We start from the raw sequence: 27820 nt of genomic DNA, 5'->3' as shown, positions 1-27820 counted from the left end.
CACTCACTATTTTACATTGCAGCAAAGTATCATTTCTTCAGTGTTGTCACATGAAAAGCTATAATAAAATATTTACAAAAATGTAAGGGGTGTACTCACTTTTGTGAGATACTGTATATGTATATATATATATATATATATATATATATATATATATATATATATATACATATATATATATATATATATATATATATATATATATATATATATACACATACACACAAATAATACATGTTTGTTGACCACAAATCCCAGATTCGTTCACTTTACAGCCTATAGGAAGTGTATATTATTTTATTTTACAACCGTACTCCCTCACAATGATGACCTTTTGCCTTCTCTCGGAGGTAATCATTCTAGGAAGCACTTAAGAGGTTGATAAATCAGGGGGAAATTCTACAAATATCACAACACAGCTGCATCCCCTCTTCCCTTCCCGCCAGAAATCTCGCGATCCCCTTGGTATATTTTTTGTTTTGTTTTCAGGTTTGGTTTTAACATTTTTCCAGCTTTCTTGTTGAAAGTCATCATCCATTGGATCCACGTTGCAGAAGCTGGGATATATATACAACATTTGAGGTTTGATTTGTGTTTCATTTTTACAGCCAAATGCTTTTCAGTCAACACATGTGGTATAAATATCAACAGCGTCTCTACTCCAAGTTGCTCTTGGATAAGATTTATGGCATTCATAAAAGGGACCTTTTGTTTTCTGTGTTAAAAAAATATGCATATATCCTAGACCACAAACTCATATAAAAACTTTTAAATAGTGATTTTCTCAGAAAAAAAACTATATGAGAGTTTACACTTTTCATTCTTTTCATTGATTGGGCTGAATATCGAAAGGCAAGTCACTGGAGGGGCAGAAAGAACTGAAGTGTGCATTGGTATGGTGGCAGCAAGTGCTGAGGCATGTGTAAGTGCTGTAAGTGGTAGGCCCCTTTCACACCTGCGGACCGTATGTCCGCTTTTTCATCCATCCATTCACGGGTGAAAAGGGGATATACATTAATCCCTATGAGATAGCGGGTGTCAGTGGATGAACATCCGCTGACACCCGATCTCATCAGTGTCCGCAATCCTCCGATTCTGCAGACGGAGTAAAATCCTATTTTTCCATCCGTCTGCAGAGCGGATCGGGTGAACACGGACAGACGGTCTGCGTTCATCCGATCCCCCCATAGGGGAGAGCGGAGATCTGACAGGGCGGTTCCTGCACAGTGTGTGGGGACCCCCCTGTCATCTGCTGGCTCAGCGGGGATCAACGGAGCGATCCCCACTGAGCAAGCGGATACACATGTACGGATCCTCACGGGATCCGTACATGTGAAAGGGGCCGTAGAGTTAGCGAGCACAGATGCATTGGTGAAAGTGGGGGTCGATATATAGGTGTGAAGTGGGGGAGGAGCATGGGGAACAGCTGCAGGGGTAAAAGCAGGGGATTTGTATCATAAAGATACAAGCATCAGGCATGGCGTGGCAAGAGGAGTGCAGGCCCAGTGGCCACCTGGGTTAAGGAAGGAAGGGAGGGAGGCACTGGTGCAATAGTAGGGGTAGAGAGGTGATGTTAGCTGAAAGGGTCAACACTTTAGAAGGTCATGTCTCCTTGCAAAAAGACTCACACGCTGTTTGTCTGTGTCCTGCTTCCTATGCATATGCAGCATAACCCCATAGACTTTGATGGGACCGAGAGACAGATCAGTCTCCTGGCACCATAGAAGTTTATGGGGTTCTATCTTAGTTTTTTATGTCACTAGTGTGCTGTTCACTGTTCTTGCTGGAGGCTCTGACACGAGGAAGCAAAACCCTGCCTCTATTAATATCACCCCCCTCCACACAGAGACACAGTGCAGAACAAAGCATGATAAGTCAGTAATGGGGAATAGAGCAGCTGCAGGGAGAGCCCTCTGCTTATTTTGGGCACAGCTTCTAGAGTTTAGTTCCTATTTGTGTGTGTATTCTACAAATTGTGTATGGTGTGTATATTCTACAAATCCTCTATCTTCCTGCTTTTATTCATTTATTTTTAGAAAATGTTTTTTTCAGTCACTTAACACTATTGAATAATGTGTGTACAACAGTCATTTTGACCTTGATACTGCGTCTCCCCAAAAATAAGCCAGGGTCTTATATTAATTTTTGAATAAAGTAAATTCTGTGCTTAGGTGGGGTAATTGGCTGCTGCCCCCCTGACAGACCCCCCAGTCGAGGGGTATGGAAACAAGATAAATATAATAAGGGGTGGTGGCGCTGCCCTATGAGCTAGTTATCTGTGAAATCCAAAACAAAATTGGGTGGTTCCCCTGGAACAGCTGTAATAGTGTGCACAATGCTATGTGCACAGTATCAAATGTCGGGTGACCCCTGATAGGTACGCTCATGTGCAGAGAGAGCCACCTTATAAATCGTCAGGAGGTAGTCCCTGTTAATGAACCTGAATTTCCTGTGTTGAAAATCCTAATGGTGATGGGGTGTTACACCTTGAAGGTATGTGAATATAAATGTGATGACGTTAGCCCTGTGGCATCCGGAAGCAAACCAGTTGCCTTAGAGCTATCTGTGGTGAGACTATGCTCATATAGTGAAAAATATGCTGTTGTGTCCAGAAAGTGATAGGCGTAGATGAAAGAATAGTGTCCCGAAAGGGAAATGCAATATAGTGCAACAGATAATCAAAATATCATTCCAATCAAGAAAAAATAAGTCTACAAAATAAAAAATATATATTAGCCCGAATACATAAAATTATTTGAAGCTGAATATGGTGAAACACAGTCTATAAGTTGGACACTGTGTATCCCACAGCAACAGTGTTTAAAAGTTTGGAAGCTAAAGATGAAAACATAAGTCCATAGAAGGTGACTTTGTGGTAAAATAAGATAAACTCCTGGGCTGCACTCTTCAACGTGATGACTTTTGCCATTGGTTTTGGAGGGGTGTCAGATTGTCAGGGAATTTGGCTGGGGTTAGCATTTCAATCATCCAGACACCATGGTTGATAAGGTGTCAGGATGATTGATGTGCATTATTTATATTATTACATTGTACTATATAATGAAACAGTGCAACTCACCATAATGCAAATCATTTGGAGCCCTGAGCTTGTCACTGTAGCCTGCCATCAGATGCAGGGTGTCACTTACCACTGTCGGCTACCACCAGATGCAGTGTGTCACTTGCCACCATTGCCTACCACCATAGTTTTATAGTAGATAGGTAAGGTTGAATAAAGACACTAGTCCATCCAGTTCAACCTGTGTAGGTGTATGTGTGTCAGTGTCGATAATAATTTCCCATATCTCTATACTATATGTTGTGTTCACTAAGATGCACATCCAAGAGTCTTTTAAAAATATCAATACACCCCGCTGACACCACCAATTGTGGAAGAGTTCTACATCCTTATCGCCCTGACAGTGAAAAACCTCCTACACAGCTTAAGGCCTTGTACACACGATAGAATAGCCAGAGGACACCGGTCTGAAGGACCGTTGTCTTAGGTTAACCGATGAAGCTGACTGATGGTCCGTCGTGCGTACACACCATCAGTTCAAAAACCGATCGTGTCATTCTGGGGCCAGTATTAAATACGTACAATGCTTGTCAAAGTATTCATGTCAGATAAACGACCATCTTTAGAGGAAAAAAAAAACCCAGGTCACCCACACACTTCGTATGCTAACAATTACATAAAAGCAGGTATCCCCTATAAGTGCACTTAATTCTATTGCCAGTCCAGACACCCCCTATGGGCATAAACTGTGTCAGGGTCAGGCTAATTCGATAAATTCAGGAGATACATTCTTAAATACAGAACTCATCTCGCGGCTCCAGAATAACAGAAACCTCCAGAGTCAGTCGAGAGCTCTAAAGTGAGGAGATTAATACTAGGATCTAGTAGTTCTTTCCTCCTCGGAGAATCCTAACGATACCTACCGAGGCATACAGAAGCTCCTGTGGTCCTAGAGCTGTATGAGCATCAAGTTCTAGCTAAAGCAGACCAAGGTACAGTGACTGCTATCAAACGTTGTATTAGTGAGAACAACAGAAATAAATAATATATAAAAAAAAAAAAAAGAAAAGATAGCCTAAAGATATAGGAGCAGAAAAAGAGAAAAGGAGAAGAAAGAAGGATATTGCCAGCTACAGACTGTAAACAACTGTAGAATTCGCCTAAGGTTCCAGCGTGAGGGATATACCAATATGTCTAGCCCAGGGCTCCCAAATCGCCTCAAATAGATTAGTAGTGTTTAGAATTGAGCTAATCATTTTCTCTTGGTTCATGATCCAAGATATTTTCCTCTGGGCCGCCGAGACAGATACCGTAGGTTGTTTCCATGCCCCAGCTAAAGTAGTTTTTGCCCCTAAGAGCATAAAATCAATCAGTTTTTGAGTAATTTTGGGGGCTTGTGGGATGCGGACACCAAGCGACGCTATCTGAGGGGACTTCACCACCGGGAAGCCCGTTACTTTTCTGAGGAGGTGAAAGATTTTATTCCAAAATCCTCTAATTTTTGGACACTCCCACCAAATATGTAGCATGGAGCCCTGGGCTTGACATTCCCTAAAACATAGCGGTGAGGCGGTCGGGAACATCGCCGCCACCCTACTAGGTACCAGATACCATCGCATTATAACTTTCAGATAAGCTTTTATTAGAGAAATGTTAACAAGTCCTTTGAAAGCTCTCGTTCCTACCTTGTGCCTAGGCATGTGCAAAAGGGAAAATTTCGTTTTGTTTCGTTTTAATTCGTTATTTAATTAATTTCGTTAAGTTAGGTTCGTTACATGTGTTAAATTCGTTTTCGGAACTCGTTCGTTTTCGACCGAATTTCGAAAAATCCGGTCGAATTCGAAAATATTTCGACCGTTTTCGGAATTCGTTCGTTTTCGACCGAATTTCGAAAAATCCGGTCGAATTCGAAAGTATTTCGACTGGATTCGACAACAAATAGTCTCTTTTCAAATATAATTTCGAAATTCGATTGGAATTCGAAAAAAAAAAAAAAAATATTTGAATTCCAAATCGAAAACCCGCGGACGAAATTCGATCGGAATTAAAAAAAAATTGTTTTCGAATTCCAAATCGAAAACCCGCGGACGAAATTCGATCGGAATTCGAAAAAAAAAAAAATCGAATTCCGATCGAATTTCGTCCGCGGGTTTTCGATTCGGAATCGAAAACGTTCGTTCGGATTCGGTAAATTCATTAATATTGCAATTCGGGAATTCGTATGCATCCGAATGTCCGAATAATGAAAAATTCGTCCGAATTTCGATTCGGAACGAAACGAAATGCACATGCCTACCCATTCCTCCAGGTCCCAGGTCTCTTGTAGATCTCTTTCCCAAGCCTCCATGTACGAGAATTTGGACGTTGGTTCCGATAAGGATGTGTATATTATAGATATGCCTCCCCTTTGCTCCGCCTTTTGGCTACACCATTGCTCGTAGCGAGTGAAGATCGGGGGAGAGGACTTGTTTTTCCAGAGCGATGATACAAAGTGATAAATTTGGGAATATCGTATTTTCTCAGAGTCCGGTAATTTCAACATCTCCACACAGTGTTTCAACGAGAGCGGACCAGAGACAGAGAAAAAGTCCCCGATTCATGCACGGGTTTTTAACCAAAGCTTTTGCATACTAACGATCGGTTTGACCTATCGGTTAGGTGTCCATCGGTTCAATTTTAAAGCAAGTTCTCATTTTTTTGACCGAAGGTTAAATAACCTATGGGGCCTACTCACGATCGGTTTGGACTGATGAAAACGATCATTCAGACCGTTGTCCTATGGCGATCCTATCGTGTGTACGAGGCCTATGGTTAACCGCTTCTCCTCCAATCTCATTGTGTGGCCCAGTGTCCTCTTACAGGCTCCCTGAGCCTGAAACGTTTTTTTCCTACGCTGGGTTCACCATTGAGGGATTTGTATACCGCTATCATATTCCCTCCAAATCGTCTCTTCTCCAGGGAGAATACATTTAGTGCTTGTAGTTGCTCCACATAATTGATGTCCTCCAGTCAATATTCATTTTGTTGCTCTTCTCTGGACTCACTCCAGCTCCAGTACATCCTTACTGAGGACCTGTGGCCAGAGCGGAACGGAATACTCAAGATGTGGCCAAAGCAGAGTTTTATAAAGTGGCAGGATAATAGTTTTATCTCTGAAACATACCCCCTTTTTTATGCAGGCTAAGTCTGCTGGCTTTGCTTGCTGCAGCTTGACATTGCATGCCAGGTCTGTCTTCTAACAGGACACCTAGATCTTTCTTCATCCTTGATTTTCCCAGAGGTTCTCCCACTAGTGAGTAATTTGCGTTTATATTTTTAGCCCCCAAGTGAATCACCTTACATTCCTCAACATTAAACCTCATTTGCAATGTAGTTCCCCATCTCAATATTTTATTCAGGTCTTTCTGTAAAATTTCTACATCCTGAAGTGAAGTTATTGCCCTGCTTATTTTTGTGTTGTCCACAGTTGTCTGAGTACACATTGTTTATCACCACCCTTTGGAGTTCAGTGCAGTTAAGAGTGCTGTAACCAGTTTTCTATCCAAGAACAAACCCTATGGTTCATGCCCTGAGGCGATTAAGTTCGCATTTGTTGCGCTATACAAGTTTCTCACTCACTCACTCACTTTCAAACCTCAGTTTGTAGATTAAGCGTTTAACTTGCAAATAATCGTTTTCAGTGCAGTTAACTACTTAACCCCCGGACCATATTGCTGCCCAAAGACCAGAGTACTTTTTGCGATTCGGGACTGCGTCGCTTTAACAGACAATTGCGCGGTCGTGCGACGTGGCTACCAAACAAAATTGGCGTCCTTTTTTTCCCACAAATAGAGCTTTCTTTTGGTGGTATTTGATCACCTCTGCGGTTTTTAGTTTTTGCGCTATAAACAAAAATAGAGAGGCAATTTTGAAAAAAAATTATATTTTTTACATTTTGCTATAATAAATATCCCCCAAAAATATATAAAAAAACATTTTTTTCCCTCAGTTTAGGCCGATACGTATTCTTCTACATATTTTTCGTAAAAAAAAAATCGCAATAAGCGTTTATTGATTGGTTTGCGCAAAAGTTATAGCGTTTACAAAATAGGGGGTATTTTTATTATATTTTTATTATATATTTTTTACTAGTAATGGCGGCGATCAGCGATTTTTTTTCGGTACTGCGACATTATGGCGGACACTTCGGACACTTTTGACACATTTTTGGGACCATTGGCATTTTTATAGCGATCAGCCCCTAGTGGTGGCTGGGAGAGAGGACGTTATACTACGTGCTCTCGCCCAGCCGAGCCAACTTGCCGACGTAGAACGGCGGTGGGCGGTCGGCTAGTGGTTAAGAGTATCCCTGGACATAACGCTGTGATTAAAAGTGTATCTAAACTAGATGTGTGCACACTGAAATATTTTGTTTCGGAATTTCGTTTTCGCCCGAAAAATGTATTTATTTAGTTACTCCCGAAATTCGTTTTTATCTATTTAGTTTTTCGTTAAAAATTGCATTCGTCCGAAAATCGTAATGAATTAAGGTCAAATCTGTCATTGAAGGCTTATGGTGTCTGTCGAATGTTCAAAGAAGATTCAACGGAGCAGCAAAACTGTACGACGTCGCGATCATACATTTCCAGTTGAATGTTCCGCGTACAAGCTATATTAAAATTCTAATGTTGTATGACTAGTAATAATTATATTTATTAATTATTATTACTATTAGAATTTTTCTATAGCCTATGGGCGGAGCATTTGACCGGAAATGTACAATTGCAGCGTCTTACAGTTTAGCTGCTCCATCGAATCTTCTTAGAACTTTTGACAGACACCATAAGCCTTCAATGACAGATTCGACATTTGTATGTTTTTCGATGCTTTGTCGAATATTCATCGTTCATGTTGAATTATCAAGTTAGTTCTAGCTATTTTACTGCTCCTGCTCTTTGGTTACAATTAGCCAATAACATTCGTCATCATCATTATTTTTATTTTACTTCCCCCACCCAATTCCAGCAGCGATCTTTTCTCTCTATAATGTTGAATCTTTTCTCTCTATAATGTTGAATCTTTTCTCTCTATAATGTCGAATCTTTTCTCTCTATGTCGAATCTTTCCTCTCTATGTAGAATAATATTGGACTAACAGAGTTAAAGGGGTTGTAAAGGTAAAAAAATATTCCCATAAATAGCTTCCTTTACCTTAGTGCAGTCCTCCTTCACTTACCTCATCCTTCGATTTTACTTTTAAATGTCCTTATTTCTTCTGAGAAATCCTCACTTCCTGTTCTTCTGTCTGTAACTCCACACAGTAATGCAAGGTTTTCTCCCTAGTGTGGAGTGTCGTGCTCGCCCCTCCCTTGGACTACATGAGAGTCAGGACGCTCTCTACGTTGCAGATTATGTATTTGAACAGCCATTACAAACAGAGTTTTCGTTTCTTTTATTGTGGTATAGATGATATCATGGCTTTTTATCTTCTTTTTTTTTTTGTTTCCCAATAGGGTTACCTAATCCCAAATTAACCTGGATGAGAAAAGACCACTCCTTGCCAAACAATTCATTTGTGCTTTCAAACGGTTCCCTGCAGCTAACAAATATCAGCTCTGAAAACGAAGGGATGTACATTTGCACTGCAATAAATGTACTTGGAAGAACAGTAGCAATGACTGTTCTACACTTATCTGGTTAGTATCAAAATTTGTAGCTGCATTCTTTTGTTATGACCTAGCTTGTGGTGAACTTTTATAATCCTATCAGTTTTTACAGCATTCCTGGGATATAATAGCTCTAGGTTGGGCCTTTATTTTCTAAATACCTCATTTTAATGAAATAAGAAAAAAAGAAAAACGCATTGGATTACTTTCTAAATTATAGCCTTCGGTTGCGCATGTGGTCTGAACATGACGTCTTTCTGGTGTCTGTGTTCCAGCTCATTATATTGGAGCTGTATTGCCATTTACATGTAAAGGTAACTGCATGCTTACCATGTCTTTTAAATTCATACATATTTTTTTGGTAAAGATTTAGATTTTGTTTTCCTTTTTCTTTCTTGCAAATGTAAAGGCTGGAGAAGTCATTTTTCAAGAGATGATTTTTACAGTGGTTACCACAAAGTTACATCATAGCTGCCATTATAAGCACTGCTAAACAAGAACACTTTGGTATAATTGCATTTTATGTCATACATCTCAATGGCAAGTATATAATGGCACAAATAATAAAACCAATAATATTTATGATACAATAAACTCCTACCTGCTCTTACTAGTAAGTGACTTGTTTTGTCTGGAATCCTAGTCTACTGATTTACAAAGCTGTCTGAAGCAAAAACTGTTCCCGATGACCACAGAAAAGGTTCATACCTTTCCTATCTGTAGGAAAGAGAGTGAAAAAACAACTGGGTTATTTGCTGTGATCACCTATGAGCAATTCCTTAAAGTGGAAGAGGAGCATATTCTTAAAAATGTTCCTTCCTAGTTCCTCCTTCCTATCCTGCCTTACCTGATGTAAAATGATCTGTATACGTACCTATTTTTAATCTGGTCTGGTTCAGTCCGGTCATGTGATCCCGCAGCTCTAGCTCTCCTTCTGTCAGTAAGCAGCTGCTGCAGGGGAGAGGATGGAGAACCAACAACGACTTGGCTATTCGAACCTATGAGTCACAGCTCCCGGAATTCAGAGCCATTGCCAAGTGCTTCCTACTGTGCTGCAGGATCAGGTGGTCGGGCTAGAGTGGAGTAAAAATAGGTAGGTATACAGATCTTTTTTTACAGGTTAAAAATGATAGGTAGGACAAGGGGAGGGAACATTTTTAAGAATATTACGTATAGCTAGGCTTTTCTTCTAGGGTAAGAGTGATGTCAGCGCCCAATGGTAAGAACAGCCGCTTGCAATTAATGCAAATATACAAAGCACTCAGAAAAAACACCTCCACCAAAAGCAGAAAGTCGCACTCCCCAGATATAATTTCTGTTTAAGAAAAACAGTGCTACAGTGTTACAGCCTTATTCTAAAATGGGTTAAATTCATTATTTTCCAAAAAAATTCTACAAGCAATATTCTATAATGACAAGACAACGTGGATGAAGTTTTTTTGAAATCTTTGCAAATGCATTTAAAAAAACGAAAAGAAAAATCCCATGTACATAAGTATTCACAGCCTTGACACTTGAAATTAAGCTCAGATGCATTCTGTTTCCACTGATTATGCTTGAGATTTTTCTACAACTTGATTGGAGTCCACCTGTGGTAAATTAAGTTGATTGGACATGATTTGGAAAGGCACACACCAGTCTATATAAGGTACCACAGTTAACAGTGCATGTCAGAGCACAAATCAAAACTATGAAGTCCAAGAAATTGTCTGTAGACCTCCGATACAGGATTGTATCAAGGCACAGATCTGAGGACAGGTACATAAACATTTCTGCAGCATTGAAGGTCCCAATGAGCACAGTGGCCTCCATCATCCATAAATGGAAGAAGTTTGGACCCAACAGGACTATTCCAAGAGTGGGCTAAATGGCCAAACTAGGTGATCAAGGGAAAAGGGCCTTAGTCAAGGAGGTGACCAAGAACCCCATGGTCACTGTGACAGAGCTCCAGCCTTTCTCTGTGGAGAGAGTAGAACCTTTCAAAAGACCAACAATCTCTGCAGCACTCCACCAATCAGGCCTGTATGGTAGAGTGGCCAGACAGAAACCACTCCTTAGTAAAAGGCACATAACAGCCCACCTGGAATTTGCCAAAAGGCACCTGAAGGACTTAGACCATGAGAAACAAAATTCTCTGGTCTGATTAGTCAAAGATTGAACTCATAGGCCTGAATGGCAAGGGTCATGTTTGGAGGAAACCAGGTACCGCTCATCACCTGGCCAATACCATCCCTACAGTAAAGCATGGTAGTGGCAGCATCATGCTGTGTGGGTGTTTTTAAGAGGCAGGGACTGGGAGACTAGTCAGGATCGAGTGAAAGATGAACGCAGCAGTGTACAGGGAAACCATTGATGAAAACCTGCTTCAGATCGCTCTGGACCTCAGACTGAGGCAAAGGTTCATCTTCCAACAGGACAACGACCCTAAGCACAAAGCCAAGATAACAAAGGAGTGGCTGCAGGACAACTCTGAATGTCCTTGAGTGGCCAAGCCAGAGACCAGACTTGAACCCAATTGAATATCTCTGCAGAGATCTAAAAATGGCTGTGCACCAACCTGATGGAGCTTGAGAAGAAGAATGGGGGTAACTGCCCAAAAATTAGTGTGTCAAGCTTGTAGCATCAAAGACTTGAGGCTATAATTGGTGCCAAAGGTGCTTCAATAAAGTATTGAGCAAAGGCTGTAAATACTGTATGTACATATGATTTTTTTCATTTTTATTTTTAATAAATTTGCAAAGATTTCAAACAAACTTCTTCACGTTGTCATTATGGGGTATTGTTAGTAGAATTTCAAAGAAAATAATGAATTTAATCAATTTTGGAATAAGGCTGTAACATAACAAAATGTGGAAAAAGTGAAGTGTTGTGAATACTTTCCGAATGCACTGTAGGATATTACAGGATCCAGATCGTAAGAGGTAAGCAGTTATCCTTTCCCTACAACTTCCAACTTATCCAATCCAAGGGATTGTCTCTTTAAATGTGTTAGGATATATGAATTGCAACCCAAAAGGCTCTCCTTCTCATAATATGATATGCTCAGCACATCCCATCCAAGAAAGTGAGTCAATAATAACAAAAAGAAGAAAATCTCGTGGTGCAGTATTTATTGGTGAACTAGCATATAAAAACATTTAAAAAACAAATGCTGCTAAATGCCATTACATAAAAAACTGTCAGTCCAACAAAGGAAGATGGCGGCAGGACCTCAGGCATCAAACATTCTATATAAATAGTGAGTAGACAATTACATAATACTCCAACAATCTGGAACAGAATGGCGGCCAGGTAGTAAATAAAAGCGAACTTCTACAGCTGTTTCGCACACACACGCATCATCAGGAGTATAAAAGTTTTGCATGTAAAAAGAAGCAGTGATATATATAGCCCAAGTAAATAATGTGCAATCCATTTGTAGCGTCAGATCGGATCCAGAATGTCACTTCCAGTCCGGGGGTGACGTCATATCCTGGTTGACGCCATCTTAAAAAAGGGGAATGTTCTAATAATCCATTAGTATATAACAAAATGGCAAAAACAGGGCAAAATGAGAGCTGGAATGTCACTTCGGGTCCTGGAATTACATAACTTCCGGCCCAATGCCATCTTAGAAAAGGACAAAGTCTTGTGTACCATTTGTAGCCATCTTAAAATAGGGAATTCCATCATGGTAAATTAATAGGAAACAGCAGCATCACGTACAGATCGGAAATTACATCACATCTGGCTGAGTGCCATCTTAAGAAAGGGCAAACCTTCCCACCTTAATGTTATGTAACTGGCAAGGCAAATAGAAAAAATAGTGAAAAACATTGCAATCAAAGTGTTTAAACCGTATAAGATTCCCATGATGTGATGCTGGCTAAAGGGAGATGTATTGTAAAAGAACATACAAACATATTAAAATGTACAATGTGTAACGGCGTCATCTTAAAGGAGACATAACCTATAAAATGGTGGCGTACCTAATGAAAAAAAAATTAAAAGCCCTCACAATCGGGCAAATTTGACAGGATTTGGGATGCATGGCTTGCCACACCTGGCATGAGCCCTATGGAACTTGTTCAGATGAGGCTGCTGGGTGGTAATTAGACTTGCCAGTTACGGGGAGGTGGGATTGGAGGGCATGCTACTGGGTATGATTATTAGCTGCTAGGTTCTTAAAGGAGAGACTCATGTGTAGTGCACTATATATGTTATGTCTGATGTGTCATATTGTTTGTTCCCTGTATGTTTTGTGAGCAATAAAAACTGATTTAAAAAAAAAAAAGCCCTCACAATAAACTAAAATAAATATAAAAATGTATTGAAAAATAATCTTGCAACAAAAATGTATATTATAATAAAGAATATATTAAAGAAAATATACATAATACAGAATACTTTATTAATCCCAAAGGGAAATTAGAAAAAAAAAGTGAATAGTGGGAATACCACCCTGGGAAAATAGAGGTACACAATTAATCTAAAAAAATAAAAATAAAAAAGGAATTAAAAAAATGGAATATCTGTTCTATATAGCACACATGCTCTAACATCACAATACAATATCTCTATAAGACATTAATATACATGGGTGGGTGAAAAATCATAAACCTAAATAATGAAGGAGTATCTCAAAAGTATCGAAATGGTTAAGTTAAATGCAAACAACCTATCAGAAAGGTTATGTAAAAAGGATCATTTTATCCCAATAACAATAAGAAAATCAAATGTTCATAAAATGAAAAATGTCAAACCAAATTCTACTAGTGTATTGCCAGCTCTTGCCATTCCCAATCGTACGGTCCAGGGCCATATAATTCTTCTGACTATAGGTTATATATCTTTTTTTTTTTCTGTAGATCAAAAAGCATACAATTCTACTGAAGATCTTTCCAGGAAAGGCAAAAGGCGAGTTCTCATGGCGTCTTCAGTGGGCACTAGCGTTTCTGGTAAAGCTGGGGACCTCCTACGTATCGGTAAATCTTTTTTGTTGCATAATACATCTTTGCAGAAGTACAATTTTTTTTTCAATTTGAACATAATGATAAGAGTTTAAGAGGCTTTATAATGACTTTGCCCTGGTTCACACTGGGTACGATTTGGAACGATTTGAGATGCGATTTGACATGTCAAATCGCATCTCAAATCGGCGGCAATTGTCGGCAATGGCACTGTCCTAATCAGTGCGACGCCGCATCTGCGATTTCAAAAAGTAGTTCCTGTACTACTTTTTGCGATTTTGAATTCGCAGCAGTGTGAACCTAGGCTTTAGGTCAATTTTATTTTATATTTTAAGATCATATATTTTTAAATTGATGATTTATGTTTGTTTTCACTATTTTATGAAAAAAATATTATTCAAATAAACATTTAAATTGTAAATATGAGTAAAATAAAAAATGACATATTTGATGAAGGCAATGTTGCCATCATGTGGTTAGGGTAGTCTAAAGCTGGGTATAAACGCATCAGTTTTTTTTTCTTTGCTTAACCCGTGGGTTAAACAAATAAAAAACTGACAGATAGCTTCATCTACACAAGTGATGTGTATGCAGGGATCTCTCCCACTGTGCTATTTTATTCTGACAGGGGGGACCCCCCCCCCCTCGCCAGAATACACTGATCAGCACTGTGTGATCGAAGTGCTGATCGAATGCTGGGTTTTCCATCAAATTTATTCGATAGAAGGTGGTCATTAGATCGGCTTCTGTTGAACAGAGATGAGTACACACAGACCAAAAGTTGGTACGTGTGTATCTGGCTTTAGATGGATGTATAGTTTTGAATGGACTCCAAAGAGTAACTTAACTTTTGTTGAAAAAAATAAAAAGCATTCCGTTCTGTGTGATCAATGTACATTGCAAGGATTGCATTGGAAGTTTGTTAAAACTTTGTTGTGGATTCCAACTTTTTGTTATCCTGAAGAAATAGCTGTTTGTCTCCATGTGAAGAGATTGATCAGCTGCTGCACAGGCAGGGTTCTAATGAGGAAAGTGGCAAAGCCTGAATCCAGTTAGTCGTAATTAACTGTTCTACCAGCTGTGCATGGTAGCCAATCAGCTTCTAACTTCAGCTTGTTCAATTAAAGTAAAAGTCCGGCCTAAAATAACGCTAAAACCGCTACATCTATAGACATCCACGATCTAACACTATCCCTATAAAGAAGAAATCAGTATATATACCTTTTCTGAGGCCGCTCCGGTCCATTCCAATGTTGAGCTGTCAGCGGCGGCTTCGCTGTAGAAGCGGGTGCAGAAGAGGCAGTCGACAACGGAAGCCCTATAGTAAGTCTATGGGTGACGTCACTTCCCATTCATTTCACAGCCATTGTCAGTTGTGTTCTCTGCAGAGCTTCCACCGCTGGAGACCAGAACGGCTTCCAAAAAGCGATTTTAGTGTTAGGCTGGACTTTCACTTTAAAAGGGGTTGTAAAGGTTTGTTTTTTATTTTCTAAATGGGTTCCTTTAACCTCCCTGGCGGTATGATTATTTCAGAAAAAAGGTGCTGAAAGCGGTACCATTATTTGCAAGGAAATTTGGCGTTTTATACTGTAGACCTGTAATTCTCAGGAATAACTCACTTTAATCTGACCAAACAAGAGTCTAGTAGGCATCCTGGGTATGACATTTTTTTAAAAACAAAATGATAAATTACAGTATAATATAATAAATAATTATAACAAATAATAATATAATTAAAATAAAAATTATTCAATAATGTAATCAACTCAAAATCACTGAAATTTGCTCAGTTGCAGAATTGTCGCTGTCATTACTTTTATTTTTTTATGACTAATTTTCCCACAAACCGCTATCGCACAATTCTGCAAGTGATTTTAATTTATTATCGCTGCTTTCTAGCTGCTCTAAAATCATTTTTGACATAAAGGGACACTTTTGGTTGCTGTGGACAATCTACAGTTTGCAGGCAGAAAGAACAGTTTTTATTATATAAAAGTACATGTAGGGCACTGGGCAGACCACTAGGGACAAGGGGGGTGTATATTTTTTACACACAGTACTGTAATCTATAAGATTACAGTATACTGTATGTATTGTGTTTGTTTACCTTTTTAAATTTGGCGCCGTTCTCCGCTCCCGTGCGTCGAATGAGGTCCCGCTCGCTCATACAGCGCGGTGGCATCGCAGGATCCAGGGACAAGGTAAGTAAACCAAGCCTATGGATGCTGCGAGGCAAGCCCGAGTCTGACTCGGGGTTACCGATCGTAGCCCAAAAATCTCACCCCGAGTCAGACTTGGGAACACCGCTCAGAAGGTTAAGCTAGTGCATTGTTGGTTCACTTACCATTTTCTTCAATTTCCCTTCTAAATGTTTTTTTTCTTTGTCTGAATTTCTCACTTCCTGTTTCTCCTCAGTAAGCTTGCCCCCATTATCCGAGACGTTCTGGCTGGGGGTTAGTCAGCGTGCTCACCATCTCCCTTGGGACTACAACCCTGTAGGCTTGGATGATGGGGGCAAGCTTACTGAGGAGAAACAGGAAGTGAGGAATTCTGACAACATAGTTACATAGTTAGTCAGGTTGAAAAAAGACACAAGTCCATCCAGTTCAACCACAAAAAAATAAACAAACAAAATAAAAAACACAATACAATCCCATACACCCAACTCCATACCCACAGTTGATCCAGAGGAAGGCAAAAAACCCCAGCAGAGCATGATCCAATTTGCTACAGCAGGGGAAAAAATTCCTTCCTGATCCCCCGAGAGGCAATCGGATTTACCCTGGATCAACTTTACCTACAAATCTTAGTACTCAGTTATTTTATGTACATTTAGGAAAGAATCCAGGCCTTTCTTAAAGCAATCTACTGAGCTGGCCAGAACCACTTCTGGAGGGAGTCTGTTCCACATTTTCACAGCTCTTACTGTGAAAAAACCTTTCCGTATTTGGAGGTGAAATCTCTTTTCCTCTAGACGTAAAGAGTGCCCCCTTGTCCTCTGTGTTGACCGTAAAGTGAATAACTCAACACCAAGTTCACTGTATGGACCTCTTATATATTTGTACATGTTGATCATATCCCCCCTAATTCTCCTCTTCTCAAGAGTGAATAGATTTAGACAAAGAAAAAAAAACATTTAGAAGGGAAATGGAAGGAAAAGGTAAGTGAACCAACAATGCACTAGCTTAAAGGAACCTATTTAGAAAATAAAAAACAAACCTTTACAACCCCTTTAAGCATTGACGAATAAAAACAGAAGCTGATCGGCTAACATGCACAGCTGCACCAGATTTTGTACTCTCCAGTTTTAGTAAATCAACCCCTGTGTGTCTGCACAGTGTCCTGTAACTCCACCCCCATTATTGGGAAGAAGAGATGCATGGTCACGACAAAACTTTTGAACTTTGTATAAAAGCAAAACAGTTATGGTACCTGCATAGTTATAACTGTCTTAGAAAATGGCCATTACATTGTATGTTCACAACTACTTTAACATCTCAGGATGATTGACAACAGTTTAAAGAAGCACAACAGAAGCAAGGATGTGAAACACCGAATCACCCTTTTAGGCCGAGCCGCGGTTTCCAGCATGGGGTCCGGTGTGTGTCTGTTCACCGGTTCAGATGCGAATCAGGTCCAAATTTTTTGTCTGAATTCGCACCTGAACTGGACCCAAAAACGCACAGGACCCTTTTGGAATTTACACTGTGGCCGCCCCCGACATGTGTAAACTGGCTTCACATTAAAAGCCGGTCACACTCGCATGCCATGGGAATTGGATGTGGTAAAAAAAAAACGCATCCAATTCGTACATGTGAACCCGGCCTTACCCTTTGACCCAGCATGTCTGTTGTCAGGTGCACTGTGGACTTTGTATTCCACAACACAACATCAGTCTGATGTTAAGTCAAGCAGCAGCTAGACTGCTGGAAATATTTCATTACTGTGTCATATACTACTGTGTCCTATCCACTTCATTTTAGCCACCCACTTTGGTTGCTTTGATGCTGGCACTGCAACCAATGACACTATGGCCCCACTGCCAGCATCCTAGTAACCAAATATGCTTTTCAGCCATGCATCATTGGTTGATAGAATGCAAGCGACGGGGCTATACTGTGCCACTGCTCACTGTGCAGATAGGTGCTTGCACTATAACAACCAATGACACTACACGACCAAGTCATCTGCATCTTGCAACCAGTGATGTTTCTAGGCATATACTCAAAGTTATACAGTCCTGCATGAGTTTTTGGGCTTCAACTAAGCACAAGCCCTCATACTGGATTATTTGTGTTGTCTGTTGTTTAATGCTGTCATTGACCCTGCAGGTTGTCCAGTGCAGACAAGCCACCAGAACACCATTCATTGGTTTCTAAGGAAGCAACCGATAGAAGAAATTAAGGGTTTCAAATACCGGATTCTTGTATCTGGCCGTGTATTGGAAATAAATTCTTTGTCAGAACAGAGTACTGGAGAATACAGATGTTGGACTTCAAATAACTCAAAGACAATGTCTGCTTGGGTGAATGTGTCCCTGCAAGGTAATGTTTCATTTTACTCTCTTCACATGTAGAAGAAGAATATTATTGGTTAAAGGCTTAGTTCACCTTTTGGACCATGTTTCATGCTACATCTATATTTTGGGTGTAACATGAAACATTTCCCAAACACTCCCCATTTTAATTTGGTATGGGCTTCTCCCTGGAGCATCCTGTTGCTTATTTAAATTTAGTGTGGCTGTGCATGGCTCAAGTACTACAAGTCTTAGGCCTCGTACAAAACCGGTCGTGTGTACACTTTTCGACGAGGAAACTGTCGAGGATCTCGTCGAGCCAAAAAGAGAGCATGTCTTCTTTTTCCTCTACGGGAATGGGGAAATTTGGCTCGCCGAGATCCTCGACAGCCTAACAAGGAACTCGACAAGCAAAACGATGTGTTTCGCCCGTCGAGTTTCTCGATCGTGTGTACGAGGCTTCATTTGCCCCCACAGCAGAGGGATTTACAGATTGCAGTGGCACACTGTTGTTTATTTACTCCAGGCCCATACAGTTGCACTTAGAAATGCACCGATACCAGTTTTTTTAAGGTTGAGTACGAGTACCGATACTTTTCCACAAAAACTCGCTAATACCAATTACTGATACCCATTTTTTTATTTTATTTTATTTTATTTTATTAACACTTTTTTATCTGATCAACTTTATTGCTATTACAAGGGATCAACAAGATCCTGTGTAATAGCATGGGCCATGGAAGTTCCTATTTCTGGAGAGATCTGGAGTCTATTAGACCCCAAATCTCTCTTCTGGCCTCCAATTCAGCCAAGTAAAAAGGGAGAGGGGTTATAGGTACAATGGTTTGGTCACTATACCTAATCTTCTATGAATAATGTACATGAAGTTATAATATGTGAGTCCATATTAAGTCCAAGTAGATCCAACACTAGGGCAAGCTTCTTGTAGAGCTGTAGAAAACTCTAAATACATGAAGGACAAAAACAAAGGGAGAGAGGAACCTCTAAGTCCAGCAGAACATGTAAATTCTTTAATTAATTTAATTAAAGGGCTACACACAATTTAACAGTTAAAACTGCCACATCATGTAGTGTAGGTCCAGAACGCCAGACAAGCTAGGTTGCGGAACCTGCTAGTACAGCTAGATGTCAGATAAAAGATGCCCTAGGACACCTATTCCCTACATGCGGCGATGGGGTCTCCTCTCCAGCTACTCCTCTTGATGGTCAGATGATGTAGTCTCCGCCCCACGGCCCTGAAGTCCGTTCAGGTGGCCGGCTGCCCGCAGGGAGGAGCAGCACAGCCATTGCAGCTGCTTGGGACATGCAGGTGGCGGGTGTCACCCGGGTGTGCCCCGTACCCCCCTAACGATGCCACTGTCTGCCTCCAAGGTGACATTACTTCTGGTATTGGTCTCAGGTATTTGAGAATTTTCACGAGTACCGACACTCGCAAAAAAAATTGTATCGGCGCCGATATCGATATAGGTTCAAACCTAGTTACACTGAATGTGGTGGCATTACTCTGCAGGCTGCAATGCAAAAATGTATACATGTATAAATATATAAATAAATGCAATTTTTTTCTTGTATGAAAGTGGGTGTGTTTGTTAAATTTTTGTCAAAGGTGGAAAATGCCTTTTATGCCCCTAATGCCAACTATGACACTACCTGCCTAGAGTTTGCATGTTCTCCCTGTGCCTGTGTGGGTTTCCTCCGGGTACTGTGGTTTCCTCCTGCACTCCAAAGACATGCTGGTAGGTTAATTGGCTCATGTCTATATTGGCCCTAATATGTGTATGTACAGTATGTAAGAGAGTTAGGGACCTTAGATTGTAAGCTGCTTGAGGGCAGGGACTGATGTGAATGTACATTATATATGTGTGTGTGTGAAGAGCTGCATAAATTAGCGGCGCTATACAAGTACCTGAATTAAATAGATAACAATAATACTGCAAATTTAGAAAGTATGAATCTGTCTACTATTTTCCTTTTGTATTTGCAGGACAGGAAGTGACAAAAAATGTTGTGCTGAGCAGTGGCAGCCTGTATTGCAGAGCGCAGGGGCGCCGCCCCCCTATCCATGCACCCGGCCCCCTAATCTACATGCCGGACGCATGGATTCCAATGTTTTTTTTTTAAGCACGTGATTAGAGGCAGAGACTCTAATATGCTTCAAAAAAGGGTTGGCTCCCAGCCAATTAAGAAGTGGGTCATGAGATCCGTCACCTGATTGGCCAAAAGGGTAAATGATTCTATTGACTGCCTAGGAGGAGGAGGGAGGAGACACACGGCGGAAGTCGCCGTGATGCCGAGGAGGAAGATACGCAGTAGAAGTTGCCTTCCATCACCCGGAGGAGGCGCTGCCCGATAGATGGGGTGCTGAAGGGTTAGCACTTCTGACAAAAACATTGTCACTGTCTATCTTACCCAACAGAACAACATCTCCATTTCTTGTACTGGTATCATAAGGACATAAAGTAAGGAAATATCTCTTAACAGGAATCATGGGCAGAAAAAAAACTGATGGAAATTGTAATTTTTCCCCTTTCTATTAAAACTAAGATTGCTAAGTTTGGCGCTATACGCTAGACGCTATAACTTTTGCGCAAACCAATCAATAAACGCTTATTGCGATTTTTTTTACGAAAAATATGTAGAAGAATACGTATTGGCCTAAACTGAGGAAAAAAATATATATTTTTATATATTTTTGGGGGATATTTATTACAGCAAAAAGTAAAAAATATTATTTTTTTTCAAAATGGTCGCTCTATTTTTGTTTATAGCGCAAAAACTAAAAAACAGCAGAGGTGATCAAATACCACCAAAAGAAAGCTCTATTTGTGGGAAAAAAAGGACGCCAATTTTGTTTGGGAGCCACGTCGCACGACCGCGCAATTGTCAGTTAAAGCGAATCGCAAAAAGTGGCCCGGTCATTGACCAACAAAATGGTCCGAGGCTGAAGTGGGTAAGCTTTGACAATAAAACCAAGAAGTTAATTGGTTACCATGCACAGCTGTTTCAGATTCTGTGTGCACCAGTTTTAGTAAATCTCTCCCATGGGTAATAGTGCGTATCCCTGTGAATTAACCGCAGGTGGCTGCTGCTGGTAAAAACCTTTTTTTGTGGTGCTCTGAGCAGCTTTCCTCCAGCATTTGTGAGGCCCCCGTACACACGTCCGAGGAACTCGACGGGCAAAACTCATCGTTTTGCTCGTCGAGTTCTGTGTGAAGCCGCCGAGGATCTCGGCGAGCCAACTTTCCTCATTGAACAACGAGGAAATAGAGAACATGTTCTCTATTTGGCTCGACGAGGAACTCGTCGGCTTCCTCGGCCGAAAGTGTACACACGCCGGGTTTCTCGGCAGAATTCAGCTCCGATCGAGTTTCTGGCTGAATTCTGCCGAGAAACTCAGTCGTGTGTACGGGCCTGAGAGTTATGGCCCTTTCACACGGGCGGATCAGTAATGATCCGCTCCGTGTGTCTGCAAAAGCTCAGCGGGGATCCTCCGCAAAATCCCTGCTGAGCTGGCAGCTGACAGGGCGGTCCCCGCACACTGTGCAGGGACCGCCCTGTCTTTCCTCTGCTCTCCCCTATGGGGGATCGGATGAACACGGACCGTATGTCCGTGATCATCCGTTCCGGCAGACGGAAGAAAAATAGGATTTTCTTTTGTCCGCAAATGCGGATCTTTGCGGAGGCGGACGATTACGGGTGTCAACGGATGGTCATCCGCTGACACCCGTAATCACATAGGGACCAATGTATGTTCCGTTTTCATCCACGACGGACAGATGAAAATGCGGACATACGGCCCGCACATGTTAAAGGGCCCTTAACAGCAGCCACTACTACCGAGCAAAGTTGCACCGATCACTTGCGCCTTCTGCCCTCTCCGTCATTCATATTGCTTGTTTTACTGCTCTTATCGCATTCTGTGAATGTAGGTACATAAACTATTTTAGAAACCTAATGGGACATTATATGGCCCCACTGACTTCAGTGGGAGCACATGAAAGTTTTTTAGGCAATCTTATAAAAGAAGTCTATGGACCTGCTCCAAAAAGCTCATGTATGGCACTTCATTCTTAAAATTGTACAAAAAAGTTAAAAAAAATGAATGTTTAAAAATTGCCTAACGTGCCTTAACCTCAAATGTGAATGGGAGGTAAGAGTAGGACAATGGCACTGATCCCTGAACGCAGAAATCCAGATTTCCATGTAGAGCCTGGAAAGAATAAAATTATTTCCTCCAACAGTCGTTTTTAATACACTACATTCCCACTTACATGTGTTTTGTTACCACATTATGAACACGTTTCAAGCGAAAGAAAGCATTTACTGAATGTGAAATGACTTGGACTAATGAGCTAAGAAATTGGTGAGAAAATAAATAGAAAAATAGTGGAAAACAATATATTAGGAATTGCCTTGTGGCTTGTAGCAATTAGTCTGTGGACACAGCTGGGAGCTATCATTTGTTGCTGGTTATTGTTAAAAAAAAATCAGACTGTTTCTGCAATCACATAAAAAAGTAACTCTTTCAAAAGCGTGTAGTGTGCTTGATTTTCAACAGTGTCAAAAGAGGAATGAAAAAGCATTTTCAGGCAGTTCAGTGGCCAAATACCAGGGTACCCCCAGATTATTTTAGAAACTTGTTAAACTAAATGACTGCACTGAAAGCATTCTTATGCATTCAAATTTTTCCATAAGATTTAAACTGTTTTGTGTTCCTTAAGCTTTTGGACAGATGGAGGAGGAATGGCCCAATAAATTGTCATATAAAAGAAAACACACTGTCTATGCCAGCCATTGAAAACCAGGGTTCCTTGGAACCCTAGGGTCCCTGCAGAGATTGCTATGGGTTCCTTAAGCTGTGTCTGAGTGACCTCCTATTTAATGGTGCCTGTCCCATAGTTCTGGGACCAGTGCTACATGGCAGAGCCAGCTGTATGAACTTTTTAGCTTGCCAGTAAAGGTGACATTCTGATCGCCACTGTAAGGGGGGCTTTCCTCCCGTTAGCCACCAGTGTAAGGGACATTTTGCGACACTGACCACCAATGGTTTTAACGTTTGACATTTCACTGCAGTAGAGATTGGTAAGTCAATGTTTGAAGATCCTCTAAAGTTCTAAAAGGTCACTTCTGGGTATAGAGCCACAAGCATTTTTGACCTCTTGTAGTGAGAGGTCCATGTGAGCTGGTAAGCGAGCCTTTCAGCCTTTAGTGGTGGTGTTAATGCACAGAATCACAACTCAAGGTGGTTGATGGTGGTGATACTCACCAGGAACATGTATTTGTCACTTGTGGACTTTTTATTTCTACTTTTATTTAATTTACCTAGCAAAACCCAGTATAAGTTATACAATATTAGGACTGTGCTGATATCTCACAGATGAGTTGCTGCTTGTATCACTTTTTTACATTGTTTTTACACATTTAGTGTTACGCATTTAGCGTGGTTATTTCACTTTTATGACAAATGTGGATGGGGTGAATGTAGTGTACAACAGGTAACCAGTTACAGTACCTGTCTGCAAGAATGTGTTTCCAGCACGACGGCATTGCGCTGATTCTCGGCGACAGGGTTCCGACATCTAGCACTCGCTGGAATAATAAAAGAGCATATTCCAGTGAGCGCGACATAGAAGCGACGGGGATCCGACTTGGATTCCTGCCAATTCTAGATGCAGCGTTTGGTATGAATCATGAGGGGAAACTCCACGCCAAATTTTAAATAAAATAACGGCATGGGTTCCCCTCCAGGAGCATACCAGGCCCTTAGGTCTGGTATGGATTGTAAGGAGAACACATACGCTGAAAAAACTGCGTGGGGGTTCCCCCACAATCGATACCAGACCCGTATCTGAGCACGCTGCCTGGCCGATCAGGAAAGGAGTGGGGACGAGCGAGCGCCCCCCTTTATATAGGCCTCTTATGATGTCACAGTCCCAGCATGCTCCATGGGTCCCGGAGCATGCTGGGACTGTGACGTCATAGGAGGCCTATATAAATCGTTGCGCACCGCACACCCGGCATTACAGCGGGAGGGAGCGTTGAGTCAACATCGGAAGAAAATAAAAAAAGAAGACCGGGCTGGCCGCCGCTAGTAAAGGAGCTTCAAAGAAGATAGCTGCGGCCAGCCCCAAAGAAGGCACCGGAGAGTGAGCGGGAGAAGAACCGGGGAGCGCCGAGACGACAACAGAGAGCGGAGAAGACGAAAGAAGACCCCGAAGTCAGAAGAAGACCCCCGGAGAGCAGAGAAGACCCCCAGAGCTGACTAATAAATTATTTTAAAAATCTGTGTTGTGTGTTTATTTTATTGACACTTTTCCTGCAGGTGAATGGATAGGGATACGATGTACCCCATACTCATTCACCTAGGGTGGGAGGCCGGTATCTGGGGGCTCCCATATTCCGATAAGCCCCCCGCCCAAAGACCCCAACAAACCAACGGCCAGTGTTGTTGGGAAGAGGCCCTGTCCTTATCAGGGTGCTTTGTGGTGGGGGGGCCGCAGGGCGCCCCCCTGCCCCAGAGCACCCACCCTCCCCATGTTGAGGGCATGCGGCCTGGTATGGCTCAGGAGGGGGGCGCTCGCTCGTCCCCACTCCTTTCCTGACCAGCCGGGCGGCATGCTCGGATACGGGTCTGGTATGGATTGTGGGGGAACCCCCATGCCGTTTTTTTGGCGTAGGGGTTCTCCTTACAATCCATACCAGACCTAAGGGCCTAGTATGCTCCTGGAGGGGAGTTCCCCCTCATGATTTATACCAAACGCTGTGTCTAGAATTGGCGGAAATGCAAGTCGGATCCCCATCGCTTCTATGTCGGCTCTGTTCCCATCGCGGCGAGCGACGGGAACAGAAAAGGAGCGAGATTGACACAATATCGCGGTCACCTGCTGTACAGATTGCCTTTTAGGAACATAGAGTAGTTGAACAGATAAAACTATCTTTTTTTATAAATCTCTTTATTACATTTTTTCTTTTTCATATCCAAATATATCTTTCACATTTCACATTTATCAACTTTCTCCAAATTTCTATAAAATCTATAAAACCATACAAATCATTTCATTACAATTACATACATTATATTTATACATAAAACTATCTAGTTACTAATATTTTACTGTTAAGCGCCTCTATTTGCAGCATGTTTTTAAATAAATTCAAATATATGTTGTTACAGTGTACAGTCTACAATATGGTGAGTGGACACCTTGCTCAACATCATGTGGAAACATGGGCTCTCAAGTCAGAACACAGCACTGTGTGAACTCTGAAGGGCAGAAAGTGGACAATTCATTGTGTGAACATCTTCAGCCTTTAGCAGCCAGTACTCAGTTATGTAACATACAGGACTGTCCAATAAGGTGAGTAATTTGATCGCTGACAGTTTTCTTTAAGTGTGAGAAACATGTATGATAACTGTAATATGGGGAGCCTGGGATCACCAGCCAGCCACTTGTAAACTAAATAGTTTGTATAGTTCTTAGAAAACAGCTTTCTTTAACAAATCAAAAACAAAACAGTCCATAATTGTGGTATATTGAAAATAATACTATGGCTCCCCACCAGTATACCAGTCCCATACCTGGGTTAAGGCTCCCATCTGCTTAAGGGCACAGGAAAAGCCACAGGTGCTCAGAAAATAATGTCTCAGTTGCAAGACAGTTGAGTCCACACTTTCTCACAGCCGTGAACTACTACACTCCACCTCACAAACAGGTGCTGACTCCTTCTTGTTCATTATCAGGCCTTCCCTGCAGGTGGGTTAAACCTTTCAGGACCAAGGTCCCTATAATCAGGGTTGGAGGTTCTTTCCCATACAAAGCCTCTGAATTCTGGAACCCATGTCAGAACTTACCAATCTTGGGCAAACTGTAAGTCAGTTTACCCCTTTCCAGACAGATTTCCTCATCCTGCATGGGTGAGAATGCTTGCGCACTCCCAAATTGCTATCCAAACATCCCCCTTAAAGGGACCACAACCCAAATAGCAGGGAAACATACCTGCCATCCGGTACCCATCCTGTACATAATATCATCTAGTTATATATATTTTTTAACACTAAACTAGAGTCTCACCACCTTTTCCAATAAAAAAATTGACAGTAATACAAAGTGTCTTCCCAGTAGCTTTATAACCACTTCACCTCCAGAAGGTTTACCTGGCCAATGGCTCAGGGGCTAAGTCCACGGCTCACACTATATAAGGCTGCTTACACGGCTGGAGAATGGAGAGGGATTAGGCAGGTTAGTTTGTGATTTGAGCATGCAGTCAGTGTAGTGTATAAAATAATACAGTGTAGAATATATATTGCAGTCAGTGTAGTGTATATAATTATACAGTGTAGAGTATATAGTGCAGTCAGTGTAGTGTATATAATACAGTGCAAAGTATATAGTGAAGTCAGTGTCGTGTATATAATGCAGTGAAGAGTATATAGTGCAGTCAGTGTAGTGTATTTAATGCAGTGCAGAGTATATAGTGCAGTGCAGAGTATATAATACAGTGTATTGAAGGGGAACCCTATGACAGAATTAAGAAAAAATGGCATGGGGTCCCCCTAAAGTCAATACCAGGCCCTTTGAGTCTGGTATCGATTTTAGGGGTAACTCCACGCCAAAATGAAAAAAAAATGGTTGCGGGGTCCCCTGTAAAATTCATACAAGACCCTTATCTGAGCAGGCAGCCTGGCAGGTGAGGAAAGGGGGGGGGCGAGCAAGTGCCCCCACCCCCCTGAACTTTACCAGGCCACTTGTCCTCAACATGAGGAGGGTGCTTTGGGGTGCCCCCCCAAAGCACCTTGTCCCCATGTTGATGGGGACAAGAGCCTCTTCTAGACAACCCTGGCTAGTGGTTTCGGGGTCTGTGGGCGGGGGGACTTATCGAAATCTGGAAGCCCCCTTTAAGAAGGGGGCCCCCAGATCTCGTCTATGTGAATGGGTATCGGGTACGTTGCACCCCCACCCATTCACCAAAAAAGTGTAAAAAAAGTAAAAACCACAAGAGAGTTTTTGACAAATCCTTTATTCAAAATATAAAAAAAAATTAAAAGTGTCCCGTGATGTAAATCCACCATCAATCACGGCGCCCAATGGACCTGAATAATAGCAAAAATTAAACTGCTCTGCCTCCATGGGAGGCCTCACACCTACAGCTGTCTCTTCACTTTGACAGCTCCTAAATAGGCAAGGGCAGGGCCACCACAAAGCACCCACATGTTGAGGGCAAGCTCACTCATCCCCCCCCCTTTCCTGGCCTGCCAGGCTGCTTTCTCGGATAAAGGTCTGGTATGGATTTTGGGGGGGGGGATCCCACGCCAATTTTTTTTTAATCTTTGCGTGGGGTTCCCCCAATGGGCCTGACATGGACTGGGGGGAGGGGGGCTACGCTGTTTTTTATTTTATTTTTTCACCTATATTGCCGGGAGCCGGCAATACATTACAGCCTCGAGCAAGTTTAAATTATATTTTTTCCTTTAGAAATTTCATTATTGTTGTGGCATGTTCTATACATTGTACAGATGTGCCACTTTACAGGCAGACTGAGTGGACCCCCCAAGTCACGATATAACACTATATTCACTACAGATATGGTTTGAGTGGGTCTCAAAGTGGGGTTTCAATCATACAGTTGGCAGACTACCAAGAAAGTAATAGATGTTGAAGATAAATTTCTTC

At 41.5% G+C, this 27820-nt stretch overlaps 1 protein-coding gene across 2 annotated transcripts in view; it reads left to right on the top strand.

Annotated features, from left to right (window-relative positions):
- The window catches only part of ADAMTSL3 (ADAMTS like 3), a 634062-nt gene that overhangs the window by 586196 nt on the left and 20046 nt on the right, over positions 1-27820 (top strand). For both annotated transcript variants that reach the window (XM_040342560.1, XM_040342561.1), the window contains exons 24-27: positions 8511-8693; positions 13511-13627; positions 17944-18156; positions 25324-25507. In XM_040342560.1, the coding sequence (XP_040198494.1) occupies positions 8511-8693; positions 13511-13627; positions 17944-18156; positions 25324-25507 (697 nt within the window). The remainder of the gene's footprint in view (positions 1-8510; positions 8694-13510; positions 13628-17943; positions 18157-25323; positions 25508-27820) is intronic.

This window comes from Rana temporaria, chromosome 3 (genome assembly GCF_905171775.1).
Source record: "Rana temporaria chromosome 3, aRanTem1.1, whole genome shotgun sequence".
Taxonomy (NCBI): domain Eukaryota; kingdom Metazoa; phylum Chordata; class Amphibia; order Anura; family Ranidae; genus Rana; species Rana temporaria.
The sequence above is the reverse complement of the archived record's forward strand: the minus strand, read 5'-3'. Positions and strand labels throughout refer to the sequence as shown.